Source organism: Thalia democratica, chromosome 5 (assembly GCF_965202585.1).
Source record: "Thalia democratica chromosome 5, ktThaDemo2.hap1.1, whole genome shotgun sequence".
Lineage (NCBI taxonomy): Eukaryota > Metazoa > Chordata > Thaliacea > Salpida > Salpidae > Thalia > Thalia democratica.
The window spans coordinates 44,612,344-44,631,653 of record NC_139169.1 but is presented as its reverse complement, the minus strand read 5'-3'; the positions used below and the strand labels follow the sequence as shown (position 1 = coordinate 44,631,653).

General features: G+C 25.1%; 1 protein-coding gene across 1 annotated transcript; it reads right to left on the bottom strand.

The window, feature by feature from the left end:
- Positions 1-11,226: 11,226 nt before the first annotated feature.
- Positions 11,227-18,139, bottom strand: LOC145836093 (SOSS complex subunit B1-A-like). Its single transcript, XM_082943894.1, has 3 exons — positions 17,955-18,139; positions 15,617-15,992; positions 11,227-11,796 (listed from the first exon to the last, which is right to left on the bottom strand). Exons 2-3 carry the CDS (start codon positions 15,895-15,897, stop codon positions 11,622-11,624), a joined length of 456 nt encoding a protein of 151 aa, XP_082800020.1. The 5' UTR covers positions 15,898-15,992; positions 17,955-18,139; the 3' UTR covers positions 11,227-11,621.
- Between the last annotated feature and the right edge of the window lie 1,171 nt (positions 18,140-19,310).

Below are 19,310 nucleotides of genomic sequence, written 5' to 3'. Positions count from 1 at the left end.
GAATTTACTAAAAAACAGGCGCTACTAGTTATAAAAATACTTTTATCTATTATTTGGTTTTTATCACAATAAATGCATTTTACATCTTGTTATTTATAAAACTTGAGTTTAATTTTTAATGTTTATAAATAATATTTGATGTATTAAAACGAAAAAAATTACTTAGACATATATTTAGTATATAATTATAAAATAGGCTAAATAGCTCAATATTTTTTCTTAGTTCTTTAAAGAGTTATGATTTTATTTAAAACGCTAAAATAACTTATTACCTTGCTTAAAAAGTTAAGTTTCAAAGAGTAATTTTTTTATGTAATGTAAAATTGTGACTATATTTATAGAGCTTAAGTGTTTTTACTTCACCATATAAATACTTTATGATACAGAAGTATCAGTTAATAAAATTACAACTTATCAGTTAACTAATTAACGATGTTCTTAACTTGTTTACAAAGCATTATAACAAATGGATTATCAACATTTAAACTTGTCTAGCTTAAATGATGTTTAAAAATAAATAAGTTTTCTTGATAATTATTTAATACCACAGATGTTTTTGTGTCAAAATTTTATTCCGACTAACGGCGTTTCACTGCTCTCAAATAAATTTAAGAACAGATCTACGGAATCTTAAAAAGCTCTAATGTCTCTTTTTTGAGACTCCGTAGATCTGTTCTTAAATTTATTCGGGAGCAGTGAAACGCCGTTAGTCGGAATAAAGTTTTGATACAAAAACATCTGTGGTATACATTCCGATAAGCTTAGCTTATCAGGATCTCCAGGATTTAACGCCTTTTAACGTTACATCTTATAATTATTTAATATGTATTCCAATAATTGAAAATTTGTTCACTGTACCTATAAAAGATTAAATGTATACAATAGATACCTTTTTTACCAACCTATATAATATTAAAGAATTGTATAAATTTTTTCAGTAGCTTTGCAATTAAACTTTTGTTTTTGTGAGATTTGACCATAATTAGTGAATTAAAAACTTTAAACCACTCATACTTAAAATAACTTTGTTTGAATAACTTTCACCAACGAACCTTCTTAAACATGTGTTTGTTTGAGTAAGGTTAATTGTAAAACGTAATAAAAAATGTTTTTCTAAAAATGGTAAATATGACTACATCGTAAAAATTATCTTGAGTAGCCAAAAAAGTTTATTAAGTAAATTTTTTTTCTTCAACACAGTGGGCCCAAATCGCGGTGAACTTGAAATACCAGGTGAAGTTTTGTATTAAACCAATATTTGTAAATTAAATTTTAATGTAGTCCAAGATTATATTTGTTGATTACTTGTAAATAAATATGAATGTTACCATTAGTACAATAATTTATCAGACTTAAATTAGTACCTTACAACGGGTTTGATTAAAACTTTGGCTAGTTTAAATAATATTTGATTTATATTTGGTCTGTGAAACCTTGTAAATGTTTAGTAGATGTTTAATATAAAGTTATGAAATTGAAAAATAATAAGTTCTACTAAAAACTTTCGTTTAAAATTTAAAATCCAAGTTCTAAGGATTGTCTTGGAAGAATACCTCTTTTGAAATTGTCTAGAAAATAATTTTGTGTTTTTGCGAAATATTTTTGATCGATTATATTTATATCAGGTTTGCAGCTTGCGCTCTAAGTACCTTTATCTAGGTTACAAAATTAACCATCGAATAAAAAAAATATATAACTTTTTTTAACAGAAAATCTTTTATCGGTATGTACTGATAAAGCTGTTAGACTAGTGAGTAAATAATTTACAAATTATCACAACAAATTGTTATATTTGGAATCAAAAACATTATCTTTTAAAAATGTTAAGGAAACTAAGCGTTTTTGTTTGTTTTTTACAGTTTTTTAGTATCTATTTTAGTAGTTTTATAATTAATACTTTTGAACTTTATGTTCTAATAGGTTTATAGAGAGTCTATTGTTATAAGTATTTAAGTCTAAAAGATCATGTAGTAACTTTTATATTATTTTGAAAACATTTTCTGTAAGCATCAAAATTAAAAAGGATTAATTTTAATGAGCACTGCACTTTAAATACTTGCATAAAATACTTCACTTATTACTTTGTATGATTTAATGGTACATAACAATTTAGATTTATTTTACTTAGTGCTCTACTTCTCTGTTCTTCGAATCAAAATTTATGCTTTTATTTCAAGTACTTTACTTTAAGTTTTATAAAAAGCTTAGTTTTTATATATAATTTAACAAGTTGAATGTTTTATAGAGTTTACATAAATTTAATAGTGTATATAAGAGAAGTTTTGATACCATTGTTTTAATTCTAGCATTTTTATGTAAAAAAATTATGTACAACTAAAATAAATAGTAACTGTTTATACTGAGTTTATGTTATATATTTACTATGCCTGACCGACAAAAACTCTAACAATTATTTTTTTGAACAAAATGTAAGTTTCAACAAACCTAATAACTTGCTTTTATCGAATATAAAACTACTCGATTAAAGCCTGATATAAAAATTAACATCTATTAGTTTTTATTGCAGTCCCTTTTTGATTTTAACTATTATAGCAGTTATAAACGAAAAACTAGACAAGAATCTACGTTGCTTTTGTTATTATTTGTTTTCATCATTCAAATTTTTATTATAATTTTAGAAAAGTTTAGTTTAGTTTATACTATACATGTTTTTTTCTTTACATAGATTACATGTATGGTAGCTGTTCTACTTAGCCTTTTTTATTTGATTAATATTTAAATATACTGTAATAATGACATATAATTTCTGAAATATATTTTCATTTAGTATTATTTTTTTTCTATATATGGAACTCTTTCATCGTTGAAATATAACTTTGTAATGTGCAAAACTTTTACTTTTCAAAAAAATAAAACAAATTTTCATGTTTTTATCACAAAGAACTTCAGAAAAAATTTAAATACATGCAAGTAAAAAAATTAAAATGTTTAATTAAATAACAAACTAAATTAACCTAACTAAAAACAACTAACCAGATCATGAATATGTCATATATAATCAAATATGAACATTTACTGCCAGAAAGCTTTCAAAATGAGTTTAAACGCATTTTTGCTTACTACTAAGACGTTCATCAATTATAATTTACTGCTAGAGTACTAAACTTTAAACTTTTGTCTGAACTAGAAATAATGAAAACTTTTTAAAATGTTAGCAGTAAAAAGTAAACTATGTGTAAGAATAAGTAAAAGTAATCAGTATTAGTTATAACTTAATTAATTTTTAAAATTGTTAAAATGTAACTACAATCGTAAGTAAGTTCGTAGTTACCAAAACTTTAAGGTTTCGCCGACAAAACTATTTATAAAAATATGATGATTTTAACATTAATTGATATAGCAATTAAAATTAAAAAAAGCAACATACCTAAATATTAGATGAAGAAAAACATCATGTTGAAAATTTGTACAAGTTTATGGTATATACATATTTTTATAAGAAGATACAAATCTTCAAAACTTAAGTATCAAAACTATTTTAGCCTTTTTTTTTTCTTCAAACATTAATTTTCTAAAATAAATAAGTTTAATAAAAGTTGTAGATTTTCATAACACATCATATTAGTAATACTAAAAAATGTGTTAAAAAGTAGTTAGGATTAACAAATGTTGTTGGTTTTTAACAACATTTAATTTTACTTGCTAAAACTTTACATATTTTTCTAATTCTTATATGTTTTGATTTTTGAAAACTAATAAAAAGATCTCAACTTCAAGAGGAGAAATTATATTTATTTAATTGAAAGAGTTTAATAAATATTTTTTAATGTGATTTAATTGATAAAGAAAGTTTTCGACTTGTTTTTAATATATGTTGGTAAAGTAAGTAAGGGGTAAGGGTATAGATTAAAAGTTTTTGGTAAAAATGGTTAGGAATAGAGGTTTAGGTTTTATTAATATACTGATGTATTATGACTTTACCTCATTTGCATAAAATCATGGTTATAAATTTTCTATTACCTCACTACTGTAGCCGACTCGTTGAAAACTAATGATAAAAACGTTTTTGATCTCTATTAAAAGACAAATCTTTACTTAAATCTCATGACTTTTATTAAATCATAGTCAAATTTTTTTAACATAAAACTACTGTAATATACTGTAGAAACATTGATTAAATGGAATTTAATAAGCATGTAAGTCAAAACTTATTTTTAGCAAGCTCTTTTTTTCTAAGGGAATATGATTTAAAAAATTGAAAATATAATTTTTTCATTCTATAAAAATGATTTTTTGTTTTTATAAAAAATCATTATTAATTTTTTAAATGACTTTAAATTTTAATTAAAACGACTAATCAGTTTAAAAAAGAAACAGTTACTTAAACAGTTTAAACGAAAAATAGAAAAATAGTTTACTTCTCTTTAAATACTTAATTCACAACCGGGTTTCGGTGACATAAAATTGTAACCTCTTTAAGTCAAATAAAATACGAAACTTTTTTTTAGTTATAAACTAATCACCATTTCCAATTAAAATGGATCGAACTGGTTACAAAACAATTTATTTTTTATTAGCCATTTAAACTTATCAAAAAGTATATATTTTAATTTGTAAACAGAAAATAATATAACTTTGTTTTACTGTCAGCTTAAATTATAAAAGATAGTGTTTATTATAACGCTTTTTTAATTCCAAGGGTGAATATTGAAATGCTTTTACAGATCATTTTAAAGTAGAAAAAATTATGACTGACAAGTGCAGTAAAAAAGATTAATAAATATTACTGAAGTTTAAAAGTTGTGATCAAAGTTTGTTACCGCATAAAATAACTTGAAATTATGTAAAAAAAAAAACAGAAAGCTAAGTTTAATTATAAGTTTTTTAAAAACTAGCTTACGAATAAATCTCATAAAGCAATACTCCTTTTATTTGAAAAATATTCGACTACTATTGTTAAGTTGTCACATGTTTATCACTTAGCCACGTGGAAAAGTATAGAGTTCGTGTACACTGATCTTCATACTAGTTTAACTAGCTTTATGTTAGCAACAATCTGGTTCATCTATTACTGAATAATGTTGCTGTTAGATACGATTATTTTCCATAACTCAATCAATACGAGCTCACAAGTATTAATTAAAAACCGTTTGTAAATTGATGGTTGCAGGTTTTTTGGTTGCTACTGGCTTACGAATTCTAATAAGAACTAAACCCATGTCTCAGTCTACCGAAAGTATGTGGTGTGATGAATCAATTGGTATAATTAAACCATGTATCAGCACCAGGTTAAAATTTGTTGATATACTTTTACATATTTTTACAGAAAGAATCAAAGATACGAAGTTTTCTTTTAAACTAGAGGAAAGTTTATATAATATATACTCTATAAGTTAGTTTAAACTAAAAGCCCAAAAAATTAGGTAAAAACTCAATTTGTTTGACACAAATTCATTATTTATGATAATTTGTTTTTCTTTTATATTACTAGAAAACGAAGAAAGTTTGTAAGTTAAGTAAAACATGTGACAAAAACAAAAATTGTATATATCTTTGGAACTATGTCACCATATCTAATCGAAGTTTACATTGAACAAGTAAGCAAATATGTTCCTTTATAAAATATTGTTATTGATACTTGTAACGCTAATAGTTTTGGAAAATATGTTAAAAGGTATACGTGGTGAGCGACCTGATAAACTAAAGGTTCTTCGTGCACCAGGTCCTAGAACCAAATATTTTGAGTGTCTTTTTTTTCGTTGAATAAACTATAATATAGTGATTATTTTTTTCAAAATAAATAAGTTTTGGAGCTCCTGAAGTATTTTTTTCTAAATTCAGTTTGACACCATACCATGTTAAATAAATAATATGCTAAAATTGAAATGTACGTAAGTACAATCTAGACAAGGGTTTCTCAAACTAATTTTTATAATCGCTCTCTTGGTAGACAATAAAAAATTATAACCATCCTTTTTTTTCAGAGATCGGTAATTATTTGGTAGTCGCAGGCGGAATCTTGAAAATAAAAGTCCTTGCAGGCTGCAGCTCAACGAGACTTTTTTTACCTTTCATTACAAACCCTAGAACGTTAGTGTAAAATTTAAATCTCTCATGAATTATCCCTCAGACATTTTATTACTGTTCCGTGCGAATCAGCGGCGACGCGTGGTATTGTTGTTAGCGGATGCAGAAAACTTACAAGTATTAAAAAAAACTTTTGTTTGATATTTAAAAAAACTAATTTAAGAATATAAAGTTACTACAACTACAACAAATCTTTTTTTCAGAAAATATAATTAGAAAATAATGATAATAACCTTGGCTTTTTAGGTGAAGCATATGCTCCAATGCTTAAACCCTCGCGACGCCCCTAGTTTATGGGTAGCTGTCTAAACTGCACAAAGATACTTTTGCACGAGGGGGTAAAATTGCACGAAGATAAAATTGCACAAAGGGTCACTTTTGCGCGAAGACACTTTTGCACGAGCAGACGATTTTGCACGGAGACAATTTTGCACGGGTAATATTTTGTTTTACTTTTTTTTTTAAGTTTTATACCATTTTCTTTTTTTATTTACTATCACTGTTACCCCTAACCTTCGGTCGGTAAATTATATTTTTATGTTGTTTTTTTTAATTTTTTTTACTATCACTGTTACCCCTAACCCTCGGTCGGTTGCTTTTTTTTAGTTGATTTTTTTGTTCCTTATAATTTATATGAGTAAAATTTTTCTTTTTTTACTATCACTGTTATCCCTAACCCTTACCTTTGGTCAGTAACTCTTTTTTTCTTTTAATTAAGTTACTTTTTGTTTCATTTTCTGTTTATTTTCTATATTTTATTTTTTTATTTACTCACGTACAAAAATGTAACTCGTGCAAAATCGTCTTCGTGCAGTTATGTTCACTTGTGCAATTTTGTGTCCTCGTGCAATTTTGGCTATGTGCAAATTTGGCTTTGTGCAATTTTGTGCACTCGTGCAGTTTTGTTCTCCTGTAATTTAGTCCCCTCGTGCAATTTAGTAACCTCGTGCATTTTTGTCTTCGTGCAATTTAGACCCGTTCCCCTAATTTATACCTCTGAATATCTTGATTCTAAATTATTTTCACAAAAATCAGTAAAACAAACTATGAAATTTTTCAACGTAATTGAATAACTTTCTTCCTTTTTAGAGGTAAAATGTGAATCATTTTAAATAATAGTGATTCTAAACTAATAAATAAAAAATATCAGTATTACTTTATAACTATACGTTAGTTTACCTAGAAATTTGAGACTTTGGGTAAAGGTTTGCGACATTTATCTTTGAGACAACTTTTGCTATCAACAGACGAAAAAGTAAATAGGTATTTAACTAGTTAATAAGCGATATTTATTCATTTATAAACAAGTTTTAGGGAGCTCTGGTACTAGCCTAAAAAACATAATTAAAAAAAATTAAATAACTTTACAACTAAATATTTCTAAAGTGTTATATGTATTTAATAAACGAGAATCAGTTAAAATTAAGTGACTTATTTTAATAAGATAGTGAGCCTAATATAAAAAGAAATCAAACATGTATAAATACATAAACTTAATTTAAGTAGATTATTTACATTAAAATACATCTACAAGTTTTTTTTATATTTAAAAAAATAGTTGAATTCAAGGCTTTTAGGTGAAACTAAAACAAAATGAAAAAACAACAATATTTTAAACATATTCTTTTGTCAAACCTTTATAATAAAAAAGATTATAAAAACTAACAAAAATCTATTTGCAAAAGTTTTTTTGCTTAAAATTTAAGCAAAATAAATTATTTTTATTGAACAACAAAAAAGCGCCTAATAAGTTTGGTCTAAGGACTCGGTCTACGAATGAACCTTTCCGTTATTGAGTCATACAACAGTATTGTTTTTCAGCTTTGTATCCATTCATTTAAGCATTGCAAAGTAAAGAAAATAACATACAGTGAAAAAAAAATCAATTCTTTTAAGACTTTTCAGAACTCAACACCAACAACCTATAAATTAATATACTGATATTAAAACAATAAACAACATTGCTTTTATTAGGTGTGAAAACAATCAACAATCTAAAATAAAAGCCTGAGTTTCACAAAAAAAAAATAACTAAAAAAATTTCCACTGTTCAAAAGAAGCAATAAATTCAAAAACATTTCTAAATTTTATCAATATTTCGGTTTACAGCAGGACTGTTAAAAATAAATAGTTCTGAGTAAACTTAATTTTTTAGTTAAAATTTTATACTAATAGACTAATTTTCGGTGTTTTTAATATCAATCTAGCAAATATGCTCGTTAAAATTCTACACTAAAGTACTAATAGTTAAAAATACTTGTATAAGTACACAACTTATAATTATAGTGTTTAATTAAAGAATTATAAGCAAAAACATTTTAAAACCGAATACTTTTTTGAGAACTGTAAAACTTATTACAAAAGTTTAAGTTCTTCACTTGTTTCCTGAAGTCTGGGCTACTAAATATAGAAAAAAAAAACAGGAAGTTTTATCTAAATATTTATAGTTCGAGTTTTTAAACAAGTTTCTATGATTAATTTAAACGTTAAGTGTATGAACATGTTAGAATGTGTTGAGCGAACAGTGTTACTTTTTTAATTGCTTTATTTAAACAGTATATTTAGTTTTTAAACTTTGATTATCTTTTTTTCTTTTTGTGTCTCCTTTTATACTCAAAAAAGTAAAGTAAAAGCTCAAAATATAAACTAATCTGTTAATTGTTTTTTACTTTCTATTTTTTTTTTAATTTTTTTTTGTTTTTTTAGTTATAGAATGTTTAAAGAATAAATGCTTTTGCAGTTTATATTTAGTATACTTATACTAGAACACGAAATTTAAATACTTTTATCTTAAAGATTATTTGATTCTAGTGCAGCGGTTCTTAACCTTTTTTTATACTTTACTTCTTATGGAAGATTCTTACAAAATTTACCATTTTTTTTGAAAGTATTAACCAAATTTATCCCCATTATAAACAATAGTGTTTAACTTTGAGGAAAAAACACAATATTTTAACTTAAAGCTTATTAAACATAAAAAATGTAAAGTTTAATGATTTTATTTGACTTTAAATAAACTACAGTTAAGTACTAACTTATTTATTTAAAAAAAACTAACAAACATTAATTTACATAACTTGTAATAAAAAAATTTACCCTTTTAACAAAGGTTTTTACCCCAGGTTCAGAATCGCTGTTCTAGTGTAATTTAGTTGTTGCTGCCGTACTAGTTATTGCCTCTCTTTTTTTCTCTAAACTACAAACCCCATAATATTTAGTGTAAGTTACTAAAATACCCATTTACTTTCTTTCAGCATTACTTTTTAAGAGTCAAATACTAATTGGAAAACTAAAACCAGTAAAACAGCAAGCTAAAGTTTACATTATAACTAATTTCAAAATCGCTCACTTCCGCTCCCCTTACTAGTTATTATCCTGCAACACACTAAATTCGCTAAACGGAGGCTTATTTTCATCTCTGGCAGAGCTTATCTAAAATGTACATAGATCTTTAAGTTGTGTTGATATTTATTGAATGTAGAAAAAATAGACACTTATTTACAATCTTTATAAGTTACAATAAAAGATTTTTGTTCAAATGTTTGGTCTCACCATCACAGAAATTTATTGAAATTTACAAAAAAACATTAACTAGTTATTTTTCGCTATAGCGAGTCAATGCTGTTTTTGTTGTGAGTCTTAGTTTTCATATTTAAAAAAAAAGTGTATAAGATACTTAGTTTTTTAAAATAATTTTTCAATAGTTTGTTCTACTGAATTAAAAAGTAATTTAGAATTTTAGTTATTATTGCATTGGGATTTTCGTTAATTATAAATACATTAACTAAAAAAAAATTTGGACTTAATTCGCTAAAATTTTATATACAAACATTACTTTCAAATAGTTTATTAAAGCATTTTGTATATCGTTATAAGGTCTATATTTGTCATTAAACTATAGGTTTCATGTATTAGTTTATTTGGTTTTTATTGTAATATAGTAAAAATACTGTTTTTCATAATATATATTCAACTGGAATGAAAGAATATTAATTAATGCTAGACCGTGATTTTTAAATAAGGGACTAAAAAAACAAAACTTCAGCTTTAGCCGTCAGAGAGTAATTTAATTATAAAAATATAACTTTTAAGCCCAAAATTTTAAACTTAGGTTTAGTAAACAAATGACATTAATTAAAAAATCATTTATAATAATTTTTGGATATTTGAAAGTTTTAAAACTTCAATTTTTCGTTATATTTAAGAGTACGTGATAATTTACTTAAAACTCTATAGGATATTTTCACTGTTTAATGATTATAAGTTTAATTTTATAACTGAAAGTTAAAATTCATTAAAAAAATCATTTAAACTTTAAGATAGATAGAGTTAAGTAAAAACTTTTCATACAAACGTTTGTAGGGGAGTTTTTTTTTGTTTTTCTGAAAATTTTAAAACCTCATTGATGTTTATATTTTACTATGAGCTTCAAGTTTTATAATTTTTAAAATTGTTCTTAAAGTAATAATTGAAGCTTCAAAAGTATAATTAATACAAAATGCACCATCTAAATATTAAGAACTCCCGTTTGTAAACAAATAAAAATTAAAAAAAATGAAGGTTGATCATCAAATGTAGAAATTTAAAATATACATTTTTTTATTTATTTTATTTGCAGCTTCCACATTAAAGCTGCTTAACTGTAAAAGTTCGAACAATTAATTTCCTAAAATCTGCTTTCTCTTTTGTTAAGGAACAGAAAGTGTGTAAAAGATAAGACATAAAACTAAAAAATAAGAACAACTTATATAAAAAATTTAAACTTTATTAGCGCCTTAAAAGTTTTTCTTTGGGTCTAGTACTAGTTGCAGAGTTTGCTTTTGAACAAGCTTAAGTAATTTAGTTTAAGCTTGCTAATAGTTTAGAGAATTTAATTTTTAAGTTATACAAAATTGAAAATAAAAAAGTTCAGAATTTTTTTCATAAAAATTAAATTGTTTTACATATTTAATAAACTGTTTTTAAAATATTTAAGCGTATTTCAAAATAATCTTTCACCTGTGCTTAATATTATATTTAAGACAAACAACTTTAATTCTTTCGACAAACTACCACTTTTAAAGCATAATTTAAATAAATTAAAGCTTTAGGTATAATTAGTAATCAAGACTTAAATTGAGAGTTAATCTTGTAATATTACTAGAAAACAGATAAAGATCAACAAGTAATTCTTTTTTATTCGATAAAAGGTGAAAATTTTCATAAAAAACTTAATCTAATTCAAGTTTGAAAGTTTTGAAACTAATCGTTTACTTGCAAACAAAGCTTTAGCTAAACAATTACTTTCAGTTACTTTTTAAAAATAATAATTTCAATTTGATGCAATCAACTTTTATAAGTTTTCTTCAACTAAAATAAACCCTGATTTACTAAAAACATTTAAATAAACAAAAAATACTGTACTGCGATTTAGACTATAAGAACTATATATGTATATACATTTGTCTACAAACATTAGAAAATTTTTTAAAATACATAAACGACAAAAAAGTTAAACACGAAATTTAAAGTATCCAAGTTAATTTAAAAGAAGGACCAACATTTTCTAGCAATTTAATCTAACTTATACTGCTTTATTTGCTGACAATACTTTTAAAATGAGTTTTATTCCCGGTACTCCCCCCTTTCTTCAGCTTGTCAGCTTCTTCTTGCTGTTTGATCCACTGTTCGTTGTAAGCGCTCATGTCAGGCTGATCGTTGAACAGCAACGTGAACTCTCCCAACTTCGTTATCTTTCCAGTCTTGCTCCTGTACATTTAGTGAAAAAACAAAAGTAAAAACTTACAGTTAGAACTTTTTTACTACTTATTCAGCGGCTCTAGCTGTTTGAAGTTTTGTTAAATATATACAATAAGATATAACATTTGTAACCTATCACAACATGTTTAATTAAACGTTAAGTAAAGTATTGGAAGAAAACTAAATAGAAAGATAATACTTTAGATTATTAAATTTAAACTTTATTTGATTATTACATTTACCAATAATATAAAAATCTTATACTAAGTTATAAGTTACAGTAAAGTTTAATGTAGAAATAATGATAAAATTACTTATAAGCAACTCCTAACTATTTTTTACTAACACATTATTCTCTGTACTTTGACGGCCAAGTAATTTTTTCTCAAGTACTAGGGTTAGGGAGTACATCACATTTTTTGGTCATGTTGTAAAATTCACATTTATTATATGAACTGGATGTGTTTTGGCTTTATTAAGAAGAATCTAAAAAAATTAAAGCTCTTTCAATTTTAAAAATTGTTGCCCAAAAACTTATTTAACCTTCAAAAACCACATATTTTTCATTTTTTGACTTAAGCAGTAATAACATCACTTATGTCCTAGAATTATAGTTTATATCTTTAATGATAGCTTATACTTATATATATACATCTTAAGACATTTCAACTGCTTTTGATGTATTATAACGTCATAAACACACAAAATATGCAAAATTTGTCTGTAAAATTGTACAATTAATTTTTATAGTTATACTTACTTACCTTTAGAATTTAGGTGATGTGGTATGTACATTAAGAAGATTTTTGATATAATAATTAATTTTGATATAAATGTTAAAAAAATAAACATAAATACTTAAATTATATATAGTTATTCATTTTGCATACCAACAAAAAACAAAATATTTAGAGTCATAAATTTTTATAGGTAAGATACTGCTGTATTGTATACTTTAAGTTAATGATCACAAATTGAAGAATAAAATAAAGAAATGAAGAATAAGCAAAATAAAACAAACATTGCCTTGTATCATTTAGTATTAATATTTAGCAGTACTCAGGGTTGCCACTCTTTAAAGTCAAAAAATCTTCCTTGAGTGACCAGAAACTTCCCTGAGTAATCTTAAACTTCCCTGAGTTTTTATCAAAATCCTTAAAATTTTTATTATTTATTAAAAAATTACAATATTAATTCTAAGAATACTAAAGAACTAGCCGCAAGGCTAAACATTTTCTACATAAGCACTTAAAAATAAACAAAATTAACATTTTTGAACAAAATATTGAAACTGGATTAACTAAATCTTAATCTAGATCTAGAAAAAAATTTCCCTGAGATTTAAAAAACAAAATCTTAAAATTTCAATGAAATTTTTAGAAAAAAATAAAAACTGCCCTGAGTTTCCCTGAGTTAAAAAAACCGAATCAAAATTCCATGAGATTTTCTATAACTTGAACATTCCCTGAGTTTTCCTGAATTCCCTGAGTGTGTGGCAACCCTGAGTACTTCAAAATGACTTATACTATTAAAAATAACACTACAAAATAACACACATGATTGATAAAATCTAGTGAACTATTTGTTTGAAATAATTTGGGGAACAGAATATTCTTAAATATTAAAAAAACTATCTTCTATCTGTCTTTAAAATATATTTACTAATAATGATGCTAACTGGGTACAATTTGTCAGTAAGAAATATTTATTTAAAAGTTATTTTGAATTTTTTCAAATTGTTAAAAATGTCTGATAGCTGATGTAAAACTTTATAAAATAAGATCAAGTTGTAAAAATCAAGGTGGACCCCCCTTATGCCCCTAAAAACATTATATTCCTCAACAATTTTACAATAATTTTTTGAATTTACACTGCTTTAGAATGAAAAGAACCAGATATAAGTAATGTACAGTCAATTAATGTCCCTTTTGCTTTGAAGCATAGGTTCTTAATCTTTGCAATTGTCGCTTGTTTCCAAATCCGGCAAGGTGCCTTTCTGATTATTGGTTGGTAGTCCGTCTAGTTCATCTTTAATTAAGAAATTAAGTTCAGTAGCATGTGGTGTATTTGACAAAAAAAAACTTTCCAAATACATATTTTATACCTGTTCGGAAACCAAAAACTTGGGTGGCACAAGGACACATCTTGCTAAGAATTTAACAACACAACAACTATGTGGGTAATGTACCACATAGTCATATAAAGTATTCATTATTTCATTGCTGAGATCTTCATTCAGCTTAGGAAATACTTGTTGAGAGCTAAAATCAACAAAAATTAAAATGGTAGTGTAATTAGGTAAAGAAAGAAAGTGCTCAAGTTCAGTGACTAGAATTTCCTAGTAAACCAGTAGTTTGACGACTTCCACATACTGGTTGCTTAGATAAGTTTCAAATAAGCATTTGATGAAATAGAAGGCTTTGCAAAATACCAAAGTTTAGTAAACCTAACGTTCATGGTAAATTGCAAGGCCCTCAACTTGGTTCTCTCTGTTTAGAATGTAATCAAATAGACCTGCTTGATTTGTACTGTATGCTGACTTTTCATGGCTAACCAAACCTAATGTGGATGAAATTGCACACCCAGTTACACTTATTTTTCTTGCAAAAATAGCTTTACTGTTGGATTTAAATTTTGAAGCTTGTTTCGAAAGTTCAACTTAGTTTCTATTTCAGCCAAAACTGTGTTAGTTATTTTGATGTAACCACTAGATGTGTTAGTTATTTTATAATAATATTTTTTAAGTATCAGTCATTTTGCAGTACTCTTTTAAGTGTTTACTAAATGATACAGTGCAATGTTCGTTTTATTTTGCAATGTACTTTATTTTACAATCATTAGTTTAATGTTTAATTGATTACAGTACTATCTTGCCTAGAAAAAACTATGACTTTTTAATATTTCAGACTTTTTGAAATGCAAATTGCAAACTATTCAAGTTTTTTTTAACATTTATAGCTAAATAAACTATCACAAAAATATATCTTTAATATACATACTACATCACAAAAATTCTAAAGGTAAGTAACTATAAAGTTTCATTTTACATTAAAAATAATAAATTAGATTTAACAACCAGATGTGCTTTTTAATTTTTCAAAAATAATATTTTACAGTTTAAAGTAGCTAAAATGTCTTTAAATGTATGCATATAAGTTCAAGCTATCATTAAAGATACAAACTAAAACTCTAGGACTTTATTACTGTTTAAGGAATATTACGAAAAATATGTGGTTTATGAAGGTCAAATAATTTTTTGGGCTGCAATTTTTGAATTAGTAAACATTTACATTTTTTAGATCCTTCTTAATGAAACCAAAACATATCCAATTCATATAATCATACGTGTCCAGCAAACATCACCTAAGTTCAAGTATAAAATTTCTTGTTATTACAATTGCTGAGTTGTTACTATTGAGGTAGTTAAAAACAGCTTGAGTCACTATAAACTAGCCAGAATTGGTTTATTTAACATATAAATATTAAAAGCTACATTTGAAAGAAGAAAGTGAGGTTTTTAATTTATAATTGAGCAAGCTTTAACTATGCTAAATGAATAAAAACTAGATAATATAATTCAAAGTAATCAAAACATATATCATAATTTTAGCCAAATTTTCATTAAAATGAGTTTTGATAAAAAAGTTCAAATTGTCCTGATCAGCTTGAGTAATCTTAAAGTGATTTAGCCTAAAAGACTGTAAACAGTTTTTGAAACTCCATAATTACTAATCAAAATGGATGTAGAGGTTTTAAATCAAGAGTTCCCAAGCTAAACACTTATAATTAAAAATACTGTAAAATAGCTATCAAAATATTAAGTTCTTACCTGTACACTGTCAACTTATTTCTGTACAACTTTGCATAGCAGTTGTGCATCAACAAGATGTCACCAGGCTCAATAAGTTGACAGTACTCCCCCCAAACGGAAATGTCCACACAGCCTGTTTTGTCACCAACTTTGTAACCTTTTACCTCTTTGCCATCGTTTGTGGTGTATGTGTTGCCCTTAGCAGCAATCACTATGACATAAAGGTTAAACTGTGACATCATAGGTGTGAGGTCCTTGATGGCAACTGCCTTTCTCATTTCTTCTTCAATGTTCACCATTATTTTGAGAATCTCTGTTGCAAGTACTTCTTGGATGTGATGCTTATTGTGTATAGAGTGTAAGTCCAAGATACTACTACCATTAATACGATAATCTGTATAAGGATTTAGATATTTTTTCTTTTATAAATTACTTTTATTTTACAATGCTTAACAATGATAGTAGTAATTATTTATTTATTTAAGTAATTTGTATAAGACAAAGGTAAACAATTTAAAATAACAGCGGTAGATGCAAAAATTAGGTGTAAAGTATTCAATTTAAGTTTAAAACAGAAAACAAAACGATCAAATAATAAATATTTTTGCTGGCAAAGCACAGAAGTAAAGTATTAGAGAGAAACTTATACTTTGAAAACAATTCCTTACATTTGATATTATTTTTAATTATCTAAATTGTAGCTATTAGAGCCCTGGACGAGGCGTTAAACTATATCCAAAAGGTGTACAACTTAATAACTGAAATATTTTTTGTATACCTGGTCCTAGGACCAATTATTTAGAGCTTTTTTTTCAATAAACAGTAGTAGATTATCAGTTTTATTCATTAAATAATGATGTATATTGTTAATCAATGATTACTTGTACATCAACTAATTTTGTTTAATTAACTTTCCAGAGTTTTTGTTTACTATACTTATTTATCTAAATTATATTTCACTAAAAATAAGTACAATACTTTAAAAATGATAGTCGTACACTGTACAGGGTTCCAACAAAAAATTTGAAAATTTAGTGTAAACTATTTAAAAAATTTAAACGCAACAAGGCATAAAATTTTCAAAGCATATTTTTATATGAATCTATTTTAACCAAATTGTTAAGCTTTGCATGGTCACAAATTGAATAATAACTAAAGAAGTTTTTTAAGTAAATATATTTACATAAGGTACTGGCGCGCACATAATTTTTCTCCTGTAATCTATAGTGTTCATTTATCTAAGAACTTGCAAATTACTGACTTATGCCACTGTTCCTTTTTTTCTTTAAAATTTAAAAATGGTTTATAAATTAATTTCATTGTACTTTCTTTATGACAAAATAATGTTTACTCCTTTAGAGTAAACTTTATCTGCTTAAAACTGCTTATGTGAAACTATTTTGTAGTTTATAGTATTTATTACAAAAAAAAAATAGTCCAGGGGCAGCAAAGTTGACCCCAAAGACTAAATGAAACCCACAGAACAAAATCTGCAGCCCCAAGGTACTTTTCAGCAAAAACCATACAATGTTAAAAAAAGAAGATAGATTTGTGGTAAAAATTTACAACTAGGCTACAATCTAAAAATTACTCTTTATTATTGCTCTACTATTGCTTGTTTTATCATATGCATAGTTTAAAATATTACTTTTTAATTGATACTGCAATTATTTTAAAAAAAATGTAGAGCTTTACATTTAAACTTTTTTAATTTCTAGAAAAATTAACCTTTGACCTATAAAAGGCTGCCAACGCATAATCATAGAACTTCTGAACGGTTTTAAAAGGTTTGGTTTTGACATAAATCAGTTAAATTTTAAATCGTAAGAGAAAAATTATCATCAATAAAAGACAATACAGTGTTATAGAACTTCCATTGGGTCTTTGATTATTTTATAATCACATTTGAATTTAATTTTTTCAATATTTTGTAGTATTTAAACAAATCAGTACACAACAATCTAAGACTATACCCGTCTTACATTACAAAAAGAAAGAGGACGCTGTTTTAAAATTACAAGCATGATAAAATAAAAATAAAGTAGATAAACTTTGCGAAATTAAAAACAAATAAAAGTATCTTAAGAAAAATTCTAAACATACTTTCATTATAGTGGTAGAATTTTGTTATAATAAAATAAGCTAGGTTCAAATATTTATCTAGTAGCTATTAATTTAAAATACAATAAGACTAAAAAACTTCATTTAAAACCACTCACTTTGATGAATATTGATTGGTTCTCAGTTAAAATCTTTCAAAAACTTAAAACCTTACAATTATGCTTTAAAAGAACGTTATATATGCTGATAGCTAATTAAATACCAAGTATGTACCAAAAATTATAATTAAACTTACAAAAAACAATAGCTTGTTGACAGTTTCTTTACTTGTTGTCATAATAGATAAAATTATCTAATGTAGTATTTTAAAATTACTTGTGAATTTGAGATACAACATAGATATAAAGCTGTTTTGAAAACATTACATATGTTTATGTTTAAGTATGAAATTTTTTTACTACATAGTAAAACATGTGTAGAGATATATTTTTTTAAATATGTTAATAAAAATTTGCTTATAAAATAATTATTTTCATTACCACAGGGAAACAACTTGAACACATAAAAAATATTTTAGTTGTCTTAAAATAGTGAATTTGATTTATACGTTTTTTAAAGTAGCCCAAACTAAGAAAAAAAAAACTTTCAGTAAAGATGGAAGTCAAGCTATCTTCTTTATTTACAGTTGTCTACAATTATAAAATTAAATAACATTACCACTACATGAAATAATAACTAAAATATGGCAGATATGAAATAGATGACAATAAATTTTAAAATCATACACAAGTACAGGTTTAAAGTATTTTTATCTTATTAGCTGAATTGTTTTGTGGCATCTCCACTTAAAAACAAACTATAAAAGCTAGATAGCTATTGAGCTTCTACTCAACTATTGACTTAAATTTATCTAAAAAATGCTGTACATTCAAAGTTTTAATATATTCTAAAAAATACAAGATTTTATGTAACGTATAAATTACTTGCTGAACTAAAATCTTAAGTCTATGAAAAATTAAAACTTTAAAACAATAAGACTTTTTAATTCTTTCACTAATTAGTATATCTTTATTGGACATTAAACAAAAGTTAAGTTTTTTTGGCAGATTTATTATTTAAATCTAAGTTTAAAAAGCATCAGTACAAAAACAACATTCTTTATAAATATAAGGTATAAAAAAAAGGGTTGCCAAAGATTAAAAAAAAAATTCCAAGTTTTTTAAAGAAAAAGTATTTTTGGTCTGTTTCTAGTATAAAATTAAATTTAAGGTAAAAAACTGTTGTAAATACTACAAAAATATTGAGAAGAGACTGTAAAGTTATATTTTTTTTCAATTTCATGATAAATTTTTTTAAATATGGTAGACTTTTTGTATCTCAATGAAATTATTATTATTATTATTATTATTATATTGTTTATTGTGCAATGTTGGACTCAGGCATCAAAACCTGAGCCAATTAAACAGGACACACAAAAAGAGAAAAAGAAAATAAGCTTATATTCAACACTTTAAATGTAAAAATTCTTTAAAATTCAGTATTTTAATGATTTTGTTAGAAATTCCAGGTTTTTTTTCAAAATTTTAAAGTTCAAGGTTTAAATATTTTTTACCTGAACTGTCAAATTCCAGGTTTTTCCAGGATTCAAAGT

What these genes read in the sequence shown, in the direction of transcription:
- LOC145836093 (XM_082943894.1), bottom strand. Translation starts at nt 15,897, where the DNA reads ATGGTGAACATTGAAGAAGAAATGAGAAAGGCAGTTGCCATCAAGGAC. An exon ending in AATAAGTTGACAGTGTACAG is followed by an intron (nt 11,797 to 15,616) that starts GTAAGAACTTAA and finishes CTAAATGTACAG; the next exon opens with GAGCAAGACTGGAAAGATAA.